The sequence below is a fragment of the Lonchura striata genome, chromosome 26 (assembly GCF_050655825.1).
Source record: "Lonchura striata isolate lonStrDom1 chromosome 26, ASM5065582v1, whole genome shotgun sequence".
Taxonomy (NCBI): Eukaryota; Metazoa; Chordata; class Aves; order Passeriformes; family Estrildidae; genus Lonchura; species Lonchura striata.
Window position 1 is genome coordinate 9,031,298 of NC_140728.1, and position 14,381 is coordinate 9,045,678.

The 14,381-nt window shown below is 59.3% G+C and overlaps 1 protein-coding gene across 2 annotated transcripts in view; it reads left to right on the forward strand.

The window, feature by feature from the left end:
- The first annotated feature begins 525 nt into the window (after positions 1-525).
- NAV1 (neuron navigator 1) overlaps positions 526-14,381 on the forward strand; it is a 72,454-nt gene continuing 58,598 nt past the window's right edge. For both annotated transcript variants that reach the window (XM_021527669.3, XM_077789045.2), the window contains exons 1-3: positions 526-698; positions 12,317-12,928; positions 13,307-13,407. In XM_021527669.3, the coding sequence (XP_021383344.2) occupies positions 643-698; positions 12,317-12,928; positions 13,307-13,407 (769 nt within the window). In that variant the 5' untranslated portion in view covers positions 526-642. The remainder of the gene's footprint in view (positions 699-12,316; positions 12,929-13,306; positions 13,408-14,381) is intronic.

Below are 14,381 nucleotides of genomic sequence, written 5' to 3' on the forward strand. Positions count from 1 at the left end.
AGGTGCCGTCACCCTGTGCGAGGGAAGCGGTGAAGACCCGCCGAGTGCCGAGTGCCGGGACGACTCTTTTCCTGGATTTCACCTAGGAAAAAAACAACTGGGAGGGGAGCCAGGGAGTCTGGGTGTGCCGGGATGCCAGGCCCACAGCCAGCCCTGCTGGATACCCGTGACTGCCCAGAGCGGGCGAGACCCCGCGCAGGCAGGGCTCGCCCATGGGTTTTTGGGGTGCCGTCTGCGTTCCCCGAGGCTTTGCCGTAGCTGCCGTGCCATTATCCCCGGTGCCAGAGAGGGTCCGTGTGCTCCCAAGGGGGTGGCAGGGTTGGGGGAGCTCCCTGCACCCCGCAGCGGCGTTGTTGGTGTCTGTGTTGTTGGAAGGAGGGGCTGGACCCCCCCAGTTTCACAGCCGGGCGAGCTGAGTCAGGAAATCCCGGCTGGCCCGGCCGGATCCCGGCTGAGTCATTTGGCGGCGCTGAGTAAGTGCCGGTGCCGGGGGCGCGGGGCTCCCGCGGGGCTGCCCGCACATGCCCCGCAGTGCCCTGGCCCTGGCCTCGGCTCACTGCCAGCCCTGCCAGCCCCCTGCCTCCGCTTACCCCCGGCATTTTCCTAGGACTGGATGAGACAGAAGACTCCTGGGACGTGGACATGTCACACATCCCGGCACGGGCGCTGGCTCTAGAGGCCAGGGAGAGAGGAGACAGGTTGGGATGGGGACTGTGGGACTGGGTGAGCTCTGATGCTCACTGGGAGGAGAATGGTATCCCCAAGGCAGGATTTGGGATCCTCCTCCTAGTAAAGGTCTCCAGTCTTGGCGTGTTGGGAGGGGTTTGGCATTGAGGAGAAGAATGGAGGTGAAGAATAGATGGGGATGAGAACTGGGATGGGAAATAAGATTAGAATGGGGACAGGGACGGGGATAGGGAAGGGGTGGGGATGAGATGAGGTGAGATGAGATTGTTGGGCCTGGGATGAGGACAGGGATGAAGTGGGGATAGGGATAGGGATAGGATGGGATGAGATGGGAGTGAGGATGGGAATAGGATGGGGATATGGATGAGGCTGACAGGGCTGGAGCAGAGCTTGGAGTGCATGTGGGGACGTGGAGGGAATCAGGCTGGCCCCACTGGCAGCAGGATGTAAATAACCTGCCAGGACACGAGGTTTTTTCCTGCTTCACCCCCCCATGCAGCCCCACGCACAGGAAAAAGGTGTTTCCGGCTGCGGATGGGAGCGGGGCCCCAGGCCTGGAGCGGGATGTGGGGCCTGGGCCACGGACAGGGGGATCAGGTGACCCCCTCTGGCTGGATCTTGGGGTGCAGCCACTGATCCCGTGGCTGGTGGGAGCCCTGACCTCAGTGGGGCCACTGCAGCCCCCTGGGCCCTGGCTGGGCTGGTGGCAGGAGCCCTCGGTGCAGGCTGGCACCGCTGTGGGGAGAGGACACAGTGCCACCAGCCTGGGGTGCCCTGTCCTGTCCCCAGTGCCACCAGCCGGGGCAGCCACCAGGTGAGAACCCTGGGGACGTGTTCCTCCTTTCCGGCTGGAGCAGGATCCATGTCGAGCTGGAGTGGGCGCTGTGGGAGGAAAGTGTCTCTGCTTGCCCATGACCCTTGCAGAGCCACTCCTGCTCACTGACCGAGCAGGATGTCCCCTCGCCTGCATGCACTCCTGTGGAGGTCTGGAATGCTCCACCACCATCAAAGTGCCTGATCATCAGCCTGAGCTGGGACATCAGTCTGGAATGGGGACACCAGTATGGGATTGGGACATCAGTATTGGATGAAAGTCTTCAGCATTTGTTCCCACCACCCTGTGGTTCTCCCTTCGCCTTGCTGCTGGCAGATGAGTGACAGTCCCCCCTCACCTGTCTGGGGCATCCTTTTAGTGGCAGTCAGGACAGGGACAGCACCCTCTGTCCTCCCACAGCCCTTTGTGCCCTGTGCTGTGGGAAAAACAGCAGTGACAGGGAGGGAGCAGCTGGGACCACACCCTGCCCGCTGCCCTGTGTGTCCCCAGGGAGAGTCACCTCTTGTCCCTGGCCTGTTCTGGCTGGGCAGGATTGGTCCCCAAGCCCTAACCAAACCCAGAGGAGTGCCAGTCCCAGGAGTGCTCTGCAGGGAGCAGTCAATGGCACTGGTGGTGATGAGGCTAGTGGCAGTGCACGGGGAAACTGAGGCACAGGCTGCAGGCAGGTGGCACATTGCCAACCCCTGTGGGAACTCTTTGAATGCTCCAGGTGACAGATCAGCCACCAACCTGTCCCAGCAGGCTCTGGTGGCTTCCCTGGTGCATTTGCTGGCACAGCCTGAGTCTTGCTCATTAGCAAGTGACCTGTAATGAGCTTTGCTGAGTTGTACTGAAGGGTCTGGGTGGTGCTGTGGACATTGGGCACTGCTGTGGATTGAGTGCCTGGATCAGGAGACTTGTTGGGAGAAGGGCTGGAGGGTCCCCTGACACGTGGCACCCACGACCACCATCACAGGAAGTGACAATAATTGGGGGCAGCAAGATTTTCATTAACCAGGGTGGGAGGAGGTCCTGGATGAGCAGCTCAGGGAGGGTTTGAAGCTCTGCTCTGTCCCAGGGGGTCGTGGTGGGGTAGGAGCTGGGGTGAGGCTGTCTCTGGCTGTGGGACTTGGTCCCCCTGCACTTCTCCGAGCTTGTCTGGCCAATGCCCCATCCCGGCCCCAAATCACCTGTGGCACCATCGCTGCCCTCGGGACTTTTATGAGGGTATGCGGGTCACCCATCTCGGTGCCGGGCTGCCATGAGTTTCATTGTGGGATCACATCCTGCAAGTTCCCTTCCACGAGGGCTCATCAGCAGGAGCCGCTCTGTCCCCTGCCCTGCTGCCACCCTGCCGGCACTGGGCATTGGAGTCCCCAAGGCATCGCATGCGGAGGGAGCAGCCGGGGACAAGCCCCGTGCCCGGGCCGGCGGGGGCAGCGGGGCTCCTGGCACCCTCTCCCCGCCGGAGTCGGGGAATCGGGCTCCGAAGGTCTGCGCTGTGCCGCGGGGAGCGCGTTTGGAGGGGGAGCCAGCGCTCGAGTTGACGCCTGCCCCTGTTTGCCTGAAGTCCCTGGATCCCCCGCTCCCGTGGAGGAGCGGAGGGGAGGCTGGGGGAGCTGGGTTTGTGCTCGGTCTCCGTTCTCATCCTCAGACCGCGGACGCGGCCGGGCGGCGCCGCCTCCGGCAGCGGAAACTCCCCGGGAGCGGGGCAGGGCGTTAGTCACGGCTTCTCCTCCAGCCCTGCTTCCCCGCCTGCCCGCCTCGCCCCTCTGGGCCCTGCCGCTCTTCCTCGCTCCCTGCCGGGACGGCCCTAGCAGGGGATGTGCGGTGTGGGGTGGGAAGGGAAGGCAGGAGTGCAGCCATCCTCGCACGGGCGGCTCGCTGCGGGCAGGCAGGATGCCAGAGGGATGATTGAGGGATACCGAAGGGATGTTTGAGGGATTCTTGGGCTCCCCTCTAGAAAAGTCAGGCAACCTTCAGATGTGATGACCTCATGATGGCTCTGTTGGCCGCCTCCTTTGGAGGGAAGAGGTTTAATTTTAGGTGTAAGAGGGTCGTGGAACTAGAGCTGCTGCCTGTGCTGGGCTGGTGAGGGATATTGGGGCCAGGGAGGGCATTGCCAGCCCCTGCCAACCTCTTCCAGCTTTATATATTAACTAACTGACACTACTCAACTCCCTTGGAGGGTTGGCATCAGAACACACTTGGAATTGTTCTGATAAACCCTGGGCATGTGGATCCCTCTGGCGTGGTGACTGTTGCAATACTCACACACACACTAACACACCCACACACATCCACCTATACCTACCCACACCCACCCACACCCACCCCACACACACCCACACCCACACCCCACACCCACCTCCAGAGCGAGCAGGGAGGTGTTTGCCAGCAGCCACTGTGGATTTACAGCTTACTGGAAAATCCACTCATCCCATTAAGGGCTCCCTGTGGCTTTTGCTTTCCATTGCAAATAGCTGGTTATCCCAAGGGAAACCCCCTTTGGGTGCCAGTGGGTGTGTGGGGCTCGGGGCAAACCCCACGGAAGAGTCCAGGCTGTTTGTTTATCATAGGATGGATTAGGGGAGACCTGTCTCGCTTGGCCAGGTAAGACCAGACAGGGCAGTTTAGTTCATTTGTGATGGGAATGGCCTATACTGGGGCAGGGATTGAGGGGTTCAGTTTGGAATCAAATCCGTGGATTGACTTTAATTCACTCGGTTCTTCACCCAAAGTAGGTTCAGCACCTAAAACCACCCCAATCTGGAACTTGACTGTGATGATGGCATATCCTCAACTCTGTGTCTCTGCTCTTGGGGCTTAATCTCCCACTTGGCTGGCACACCCTGTTGCTGTGTCCCTAGTGATAACTATCCCACATTCCCAGAAGCATTTTTAAATCCTTAACCTGCTTTAGGGGGAAAAAAAAAGCCTTTTTGGCATGCCCCATAACTCTGCTCTGCCTGCTGTGTGATGAGGGAGCCAAGTGTTGAAAGGAGCAGACAGACATTGAGGGTCTCCACAGGGAGCACTGGGGGTGCTGGGGATGCATTGCCAGTGCTGGGAATGGGGGGACAAACCCAGCTGCCCCCTCAACCATCCCGACCACCCAGAACTCACGTACCTGCGAAGGCAACAGCATCTGCTGAGTTAATGTGTTTTGCAGCCCTGTTGTGCAGCTGCCTCTCCCCCCCACCCCAGCAGCCAAGCCAAAATCCATCAGGGGCTTCCAGGTTTCATGGGTCGAGGGCGGGGGGGTTCGTTTCCGCACAGCAGCGGCAAAGGCAGACACCATGACATCTGGTCTCGCTCAAAATTCTCAGGAGCAAAGGGCCAGGTGTGTGATGCTGCAGGAACACAGGGCTAAATAAATGATGCAACTGCTTCCATGGAGTTTTGGCCCAGACAAGCGTTCAGCTGAATGTCACCAGAGCTGTGGGACAGCTCCTGGCCCAGGGCTTGATCTGGCACAGGGAGATCCTTGGCCCCATGGCAGCACTGAGATTCTGGGAAGGTTTTGGGATGGTGTTGGGAAGGTTTTGAAGCCTTCAGGACGTGCAGTAGGAGATGTATTTTGGCTACAGTGCTGGATGCCGGAGGGAGCCCAGGCTCTGTGGCGTCCAGTGGTGGCTTGTGTGAGATGTCCACAGGGCTACCGATGGCTGATGGCTCTTCTTGCCATAAAATATGGGAAGAGCAGGAGGCCGAGGAGAGTGGGAGAGCCTCAGGCACAACCCAAACCTTCCCAGGTGACCCTTCCCTGCAGGGGCATCTGGAGAGGGTTCTGTGGGGTGCCACCCCACGGAGGGACAGCCCAACCGTTTTCCGTATGGGTGTTGTGCACACCGGGACATAACAGGCAGCGCTGCTGGGGGACAGATGGCACCAGGCACGGCACAGATGGCTCTGTCCCAGACAGGCAGCCTCCGGGGCCCTCCGGCGCTGGGCTGGTCCCTCGGGACTCCCTCTGCCGACCCCGGCTGGCGGCTGGGGCCGAGGGGGACAGGCCCCGCCGGCCACAGGCGGTGCGGGCACTGCCGGCCCGGTGGGAAGGGGACGGAGCTGGGCTCGAGGACCTTATGCGCGGCCTGGGGGGCTGCTCCGGCTGGGGGGGCGGTACCGGACCGAGGAGAGTGACCCGGTTCGGGGGGGAAAGGGTGACATCTGCTCAGGCGGTGGTACCCGGCGGAGGGGAGGGTGACACCGGCTCGAGATGCGGTAGCGGGTGGAGGTGACACCGGTCGGGCCGGGGGGTGACACCGGCCCGGGGGCGGTACCGGGGGGGCGGTGCCGCAGGTGGAGCTGTCCAGCACCGGCGTCTCCTGAACGGCCGCAGCGCCGGGACCCGGGGACGATCCCGCTGCCCCCCGCCCCTGCCGGGCACTGCCCACACCCACCCGGGGGTGCTGCCTGGCGGAGGGGACAAGCCTGCCCCGGCCCCCGAGGCTCCGGCCTAGGACGTGAGGAAACAGGGCTGTGAGAGACCGGGGTGGGCACGGGCTGGGGGGGCACGCAGGGGCACCGTGTGGCCGGGATACCCCCGGGAGAAGCCTTGGGCATCGACGCCCCTTGCCCAGCCGCTCACGCCGGCCCTCCCCCAGATCCTCACACAGCCCTTGCACGGAGCCCCGCTGCTCCCAGGCTCTGTCCCAGCCCCGCACCACGCAGCCTCATCCCGCAGCAGAATTTGTGCCGGGCACAGCTCAGTCCGAGCAGAGCTCGGTCTCCTGGCCGTACCCGCGGGTCGCTGACAGCGGCCGCTTCCGCAGCTGCAGCCCAGAGCTCAGCTTTGCTCAGAGCCGGTTTTATTGAAGTGGGTTAAGTGGCTAATGGGATTGCTGCGGAGGAGCTAAGGCAGGGATTAGTGCTGTGGCCACGGGCTGGGCATCTCTGAAAGTGTTGCAAAAACGTGTGGATGTGGCACCTGGGGACATGGTTTAGTGATGGGTATGGCAGTGCTGGGTTAGCAGTTGGACTTGATGATCTTGGAGGATTTTTCCAACCAGAAAATTCTGTGATTTCTCTATAATCCCTTCTTGGACAACAGCTGATTTCTGTTCTTCAGTGCCTGCCCCTGCCCATCTCCCAGCAGCTCTGAGAGCTCCCAGCATGGTGCTGGGGGGAGCAGACATCCAGGACAGGCAGAGCTGGGTCTGGCTGCCCTCCACTTCTACCCGCCTGTCCATCCACTGCCTGCACCGAGGAGCAGCGCCTGCCTGCACCCAGCCCGACATCTCCAGAGGGGCGGGAGAGGGGAGCAGTGAGATATCCCTGGGGAAGGTCCCAGCCTGGTGCCCTGGCAATGCGGGTGGTGGCAATGTTCCAGGTGATGACACTGGCTGGTGGGCAGGCCAGGTCCTGGCCAGGGCACGGGGGCTGGAGGGCTGGGCCTGGCGCCTGAATTGGCAGCTTGTTCTCCTCTGAATGCCCCTTTCTGCCCCGGCTCTCTCTGTTTCTCTTTGGAAAGTTTTATGTTCTTTGTGTCACAAGGAGCCTTTTTTGTCGCCCTTCCCGAGCGTGCCAGGGAGAAGGCTGTGCTGGAGCATGGCCATCCCTGGTGGCAGCTCAAGGCTGGATGCTGTACAGGGCTGCAGGGAGCAGCCTTTGGCAGCAGCTGTTTCACAGCACCAGGACCTGTCCCTTGGCAGGGGCTCAGGCCCTCAGGCCTCTCACACCCTGGGGTTCATCCCTGGGCTGCCCCCTCCACCCTCTCCCATAGAAAGGAAGGGTGCTTTGCAGCCCCTGAGCATCTCTGTGGGGACAGCTGGCACAGTGCTGCAGCCCCTGGTGTTCCCGTGCTGCCAGTCCCAAGGGTGTCTCAAGGATGATACCCAATTTACAGAGATGTTCTGCATCCCAGCACACCCAGGGAAGGATCCATCCTTCTTTTTTCCTATTTATCAGCCTGGTTTCAACTCTCTTACCCCTTCCAGAGGCTGCGTCAGGGTGGGGAAATAGGCACAGAGCAGCAAGATGCCAGCAGAGGCTGAAGGGTTGAACACATTTTCCATCACTCAGTGTCCATGCGCAGACTCCTGCCACATTTATCCTGGGACAAGGGACAGCATGTCATCCCTGACAGGGATCTAAGCTGTGATCAGAGAGAAACAAATTTTATCTCGCTTATAAAAGTCACCCCAATAATGCTACAAAATAAAGAGCAAAATGCTTGCAGAGCCACTCTGTTTCTCTTGGAAACATGGGAGCCCCGTGACTGGGCCCCTCCAAAGCACAGTGGTGGAGCCAGGAGCTTCAGCCACTCATTGTAGCCCCCTCAGGGCTGGAGACTGTTCCCAGCTTGGCTCAGGTGATGGATGGCTGCAAAGCAGATCTGCTTCGGTGCTGGGAATGCTCCAGTGACCCCTCTAGGTCATGGAAATGGGGACATGAAAGGAGCCCAGGTCCCTGTTCATTTCTGGCTGCTAAAATCACACGTGTGAGATGGATTTGGACACGAGGCTGAGGAAGTAGTTCAAGCTCCAGGCACAACAGATGCCTCTTTGAAGGAGGTGCCTTCAGGGATGTGCTGGCTTGTGTCTCTCCTGGGATGAAGGACACAGCTCAGCCAAGGCTTTTCCTTCAATGTGAACACTCATAATTCTGTGTATAGCATTGTGTGAAGGGATCAAATCCCACCTCACCTCTGGGATTAAAAACTGAAGTTCACCTCCAGACCTGAGCTCTGGAGGCACCTGGAATGAGTATCCTCTGCTTGGCTGGAGATGAACACCTCAGAAGGCTGCCCAGAAGGCTCCACCCTGATGCTCAGGCGTGGCTCTGCTGCCCACAGCAGTGCTATGGCTGCTCCAGAATATCCCCTTGTGCTGGAACATCCCGTGTGTACCTGCTGCTTTCCACTGCCACGGGACACAGTGATCCCAAACTGGTACCCAGGGGAGTGATGGGGCCAAAAAACTCACCCAGCAGCTGGAAGTCCCCAAATTAAATCAGATGCAAGTTTCCAGGGCTCATGTTACCCAGAGGGGGAGCAGCAGCCTGTTCCTGAGAGCTGTTCTTGGGCTGAAGGAGAAAGTTGTTTCCTTTTTGAGCTAATTGCAAAGGAGCTGCTTGGTCTATCTGGGTCAAGCCATGACCTGCTTTAGCCAGGCAGAGGCAGCAGGATGCCAGCGTGACACAGCGTGACACAGCGTGACACAGCGTGACACAGCGTGACACAGCACGATGGGGCGCCTGCCCGCTCCACTGCCATCATCACACATGGGGCACGTGCCAGGGACACTCAGTCCTGGGTAGGGAAAAATCAGTCTGGAGGCAAAGAAAGAATTATTTGGGAACAAGGATGGGCTGAACCTTTCCCAGGAATGGTTTTAGTTTGTGGTGGCTGATGCTGGATGTGAAGGGGGCTTCTAGGCAAATGAGTGGCTCCTCCTGGAGCTGCTGGGGGAACAGAGATTTGACAGGAGCTGCTTTGGTTTATCCCTTTGATGGCATCCCTGCATGTTGGACCCCAGCATGAGGGTCCAGCTGGTGTCACAGGCTGGGTCCAGCTGGTGTCACAGGGCCCCATCCACATCATCCCTCAGCCATCCCCCAGAAGCCCATGGCATCTCTAGAGCAGGGTGAAGCCTGGGGAGGGGTCAATAGTGCTGAGCCAGGCACAGTGGAATCCTTGGAGGCACCTGAGGTGTGTGTGGTGGGAAAAAGACTGCTCCGAGTCTGGCTCCCAGCAGGCATTGGCATCTCCTGAAAAGCCTCAACCCTGTGAGCACAAGAAAAGGATTGATTTTCTTGTGGCCAGTGTGGCAGCTTTGGCTTCTGCTGCAGCTGTGGCATCGCCGGTGGGCTCAGAGGGGGAGAAATGGAAGTTGTGTCCACAAGAGAGAAATCCAGAGTGGAAAAAAAAGGTACAAAACCTGGTTACAGCTCCGATGCCACATGCCCCACAGGGAGCAGGCAGGGCTGGAGAAGTGCAGCATGCTGGTGGTGCTCAGTGAGTGCACTGAGCATAAATAAATCTAGCATAAATAGCATAAATCTAGATGAAGATTTTGCCTCTGAGTTGGTTGAGGATGAACTTGGGACAGATTTTATGGAGTGAGGGGCAGATGGTCTCTCTCTGCGTTAGGAGAAAACCCACCAGAACCAGCTGCTGGGACTGGAAGTGTTTGAGTGAGGGATCTTGGGGTGAAATGAGTGACTTGGAACTGATGCTTTCATCCTCCTTGCACCTATGGGAAGAAAGGTTCCCTTACCCTTGGAAGTATCCAAGGCCAGGTTGGACAGGGCTTGGAACAACCTGGGATAGTGGAAGCTGTCCCTGCAATGGCATGGGGTTAGAATGAGATGATGATCTGTAAGGTCCCTCCCAGCCCAAACTGTTCTGTAGTTCTGTGAAGATCAACCTTATTTGTGTTTGCACAAGGTGTCTTGCAGCTCAAGACTGTGAACTGCTGTCCCCAGGCACAGCATTCTCAGGGCAGAGGCTACCTTACAGAGAGGGGAAAAAAGTGTAGAACTGGGGTTTGTAAATGTGGGTGTGCGGCACAGCCTGGGAACAGACAGGGAGACAGAGGGGAGCTGCTCTCTGCTGATATTCACAGATGGTTTGGGAACATTAAACCCCCAAAAATGAGCTGGTGTCCAGCTGGGTGCTGAGCCCACGCTCCCAGGAGTGACCTTTGTAGGTGCAGGAAATCCCACTGGCACAGGGACAGCCCTGCCTGGCTCCTGCTGCCCATATTGCAGCACCCTTGGGTGTGGGCTGGTGCCAGCACAGGCCCCCACTCTGGGGCGGTTGCCCCCTGAGCTGGATCTATGTGGGAGTGGCAGAGTCACCTCCCACAGAGACTCGAGGATGGATCTGTTCCAGAGCCTCCTGTGCCTGTCCCAGCACTGCCTCCACCCACCTCTGCTGTGGCTCAGGACGTGACCATGGCGAGCAGAGACAGAGATAGCTCAGCCAGGATGTGGGGAGACATCCTCTGAAAGATGCCAGAGGCTTTGGGGAGAGCAAGCCCAGAGCTGTGTGTGTCAGCCTCCTCTGCCCCTTAATCAAAATTGCCTTGGAAGAAGCTTTGTAGCTCCCTGCTGGCGCCGGAATTGGCGCTGTGATTCCTTGATCTCATCCGCTGCATCAACCCTTCTCCCCGTGACCCACGGCTCTATGATCAAATGATCCAGCTCATGTAGGTCTGGAAAAAGGGAATTTCAGTGCTGCCTGTTGCAGGGACATAATCATCCCAGGGTGGGGAGAATGTGGGGCATGGTTGGGGGAAGGCTGGGGGGAGCAGAGCTCAGGGCAGCTCAGGTTGGAGAAGAGGCAAAACAGGATGGTTTGGGACATTTTTGGACTTTGTTCGTGTTATAGCCTCCTCTGGGAAATGCAGTGAATGCAGGGCTGAGGCTGGGCTGCTGTTCTCACCGGGGTGAAGGAGCCATCTCCCTGCACCCCACAGTTTCTTCCCAGCTCTGGAGAAGCTCTGTCTTGGCCAGGTGGTTTGAAAGAGGAGGTGTGTGTGGAGGTGTACCTGGAAGGCTGCATTCCCCAGCCCACCAGGAACAGCCTCAGTGGACTCCAGTACACCCTCCAAAGCACTCACTGCACCCACCCAACACTAAACCAACACCAGGTAGAGGAACCCTTACCATGGGTGGCCAGCCTGGAGCTGATGGTCTCCACAGAATGCTCTGGGACCCCAAAAAGCTTCTCCTCCTCAGACATTTTCCTTCAAGGAGGCTGAGTGAAACCATGCTGGAGCAACCTGTGGAATGTGTGTCTGGGAGGTTTGTGGCAGCTGGTGCCTGTGGGACCACAACTCCCCATCTTTCTAGAGATCATTTCTTCCTCTGGAGAAATTTTTCTTTGAGTTTTGAGATTTTTTTCCTGGAGAACTGCAGGCGAGTGGTAGTTGGAGATGGAGCTTTGTTCCATGGCTGGTTTCCTTGCTGAGCTCTGCTCTGCCTGCCTGGGTAAATCCTGTGGGCATGAGGAGTGATGAGCTTCTCCACTCACTGCAACTGTGCTGACATCCCTGTCACTGGTGGTGGTGAGGATGGCCCTGCTTGTGGGTGTTTTGGGTGGGATGAGACCACATCCTTATCACATGGAGAAAAACACCAAGGCAAGGGCGGGAGACACAGGACACTGTCTGAGGGATGACACAGAAAGTCACCATGGGGCAAGCAAGGTGACAGCAGGAGCATGGAGAGATGTGGCAGGGGCACCATGTGGGGGAACATTGTGGATGAGGCGGGCACTCCAGTGTGGGGTCAGACACCAGTAGATGGGTCAGACACTGGTGGGCTCAGACACCAGTAGATGGGGTCACAGAGCTGGTCTTCCCGCCACTAGAAGGTGCTCCTGGGTGACAGGAGATTGTTTCAGATGATAAGGAGTTGGTTCTTAGATGACCAGGAGATGGTTTTAGGTGTCCAGGAGATGGCCTCAAGTGTCTGGGAGGTGGTCTTGATTGATCAGAAGGTGGTTTTGGGGACCAGAAAAAAGCTTTGAGTGGCCAAGAGGGCCATCCTGCCTGTGGTGCAGCCCAAACTGGTGAGAGTCTGTGCCCAAATGTGCTTGCTGCAGGGACCTGCTGTAGGGACCTGGGGACACAGGGGTGGGGCTGCACAGGCTCTCTAGGGGAGGAGGACATCACACAGGCCCTGGTCCTGTGGATCCCTGTCAGGGGACATTGTGTGTGTCCTCATTCTGGGGTGTGGGGTGCAGTGAGGATGGGGACATTGAGCACCCATGGCCAGTAGGAACAAAGACCAAGGTCTGGTGCAGCTGAGGGGCTGTGGGTGCCCTCTCTGTGCTGGGCTGTAATGAATTCTCCTCTTCCTCCACAGCCTTGCTAGCACCTGCCTCACCAGGATGAAGGGGACAGCCAATGTCAACTCCACTGGCCGCAGCCACTTCCAGTCTGCCATCCCAGTGCCCCGTGCAATAGCCCATGGCAAACTGCACACCACAGCCCCCCTGAGCACCCCGGGGTCCCCTGTCCTCCACAGGGCTCTGTCCCCTCGGCCAGGGAAGGTGCCAGCCCCTGGTCCCAAGACTCTCAAGCCCAAAGCCACTGGCAAAGCCGCCTGCCATGAACCGTCCGAGGGCAGGGAGGGAAGCCCCAGTGTCCCCGCTCAGGGTGGGCAGAAAGCCCCATCAAGACACCTGGTGTCTCCTGGGAAATGGCCAGAGGCAGCGGGCAGTGGGAGGAGAGGGGCAGGCAGGGTGGGGGAGCCCACTGAGTTGTACAAAGCTCCCCTAGCACAGGGCAGGGGTGGGGGACGGCTGGGAGGGTCTCCTGGGAAGGGCAGTGGAACAGCCACAGCAGGGACAGGGGAGGAGTCTCATGGTGGCTCACAGGGGAGGGGCCCTGTGTTTGGGTCAGGGACCATCACTTTCTCCTCAGGGCCCCCACACAGCCACCCCATCACTGCCACTGTGGCACCCTTCCAGTACCGGTGAGTCCCTGGGGATGGGGGTCACGGGGATGGGGGAACATGGGGCTGGGGGTGCCTTGGGATGTGGAGCTGTGGGGGGCATGGCAACAGGGGGAGGCAGGCAGGCCCCACAGGTGGCCATGGAAAATGTTGGGGTTGAGTCAGGGGGCTCTGTACCAAAAGGAAGGTTCCCACTGGATTTGGGCCGCTGGGGCTCCTAAGTCACCCGTGGGAGCTTGATGTGGGGCAGGGGATGGACTCGTTGGGGAATAGGGTGCCCTGGGACCCCTTGCCATGAGAGCAGTGTTCCCAGACCAAGGCAGAGCCTATGTTCTCATCTCCTGGGGGTCCCCAGCCAGTTGCCCCTGATCACCCATCCTCACCCCCCTCTGCCCACAGGCTTCAGGAGGACTGGGAGCATGAGAGGGCCACATCCCCAGGTGATGAGTGCTCCGATCCTGAGAAGGGATCTCATCCTGACCCCAAACCCAGAGGCCTGAGTGAGTCCAGAGGGGTTGGTCAGCAGTGGGGGTGTCCTGCTGAGGGGCTACTGTGACAGTGCCAGGGGACAGAGGCTTGTGCTGGAATGGGAGCCAGGGCTGGAGGTCAGTGGGGTGTGGGGAAACCCTCACACTGGAGGTGCCCCAACTCCCCTGGGAAAAGCTCATCTGCAATTCCTGCATCAGGTGACCTCCGTGGCCATACCCTGTGAGAAGCACAGGGGACTCACCCCTCCTGGGACGGTGCCAGGACATCACCCCGGCTGGCTCCTTTCCCTCCTCTTCCCAGTTTTCCAGCGAGCTCCAGGAATGACCCATTTCCAAGGAGCCGGTGTGGAGGGACCGCTGGCTCCCCACACCCACCACCGGGTCACCCCCTTTCTCGAGGGCTGAATACAAGCTCCTCGCTGCAATGCTGAGGCCACCCCAGTCCCCTCTGGCGCTCGCTTTGGGGAGAGATTTTGGGGAGGCGGGTCCAGGGAAGATGCTGGGGCGGCGGTTGCCAGGGCAGCGGCAGCGGAGGATGGCGGGATGCTCCAGAGACGTGCAAGGAAGGGGAAAAAAGAGAGCCAGGAGCTTCACTGGGTGATTTGAAGGGACAGAAGTCGGTCAGATCCACGGTGGCTCCTGGCAGAACTCGACTTTGACCTGGGGTCCCAGCACCTCGGTCAGAGAATAATCAAGTTATTCTGAGCCCCGATTTGGAAAGTGCTGAAGCCAGCGACGCCCGGGAGGGTGTTCCAGGAGGAAGCGGGAGGGAGCTAGCGGGGCTGGCATGCGCTCAGCGCAGCTGCCCTGCTCCTCGGGGAGGTTTTGGGACAAAGCCGAGCGAGTTCAGCACCGGGAAAGGGCCGGATCCTTTCCCTCACTCCATGCCGGCCCGCGGCACTTCCCGCGGCTCTGCCGGGCCCAGCCAGAGGGAACAGGGGACATTGGGAGACCCCAAGAATCACCTCAGCAGCCCCAAAATGACA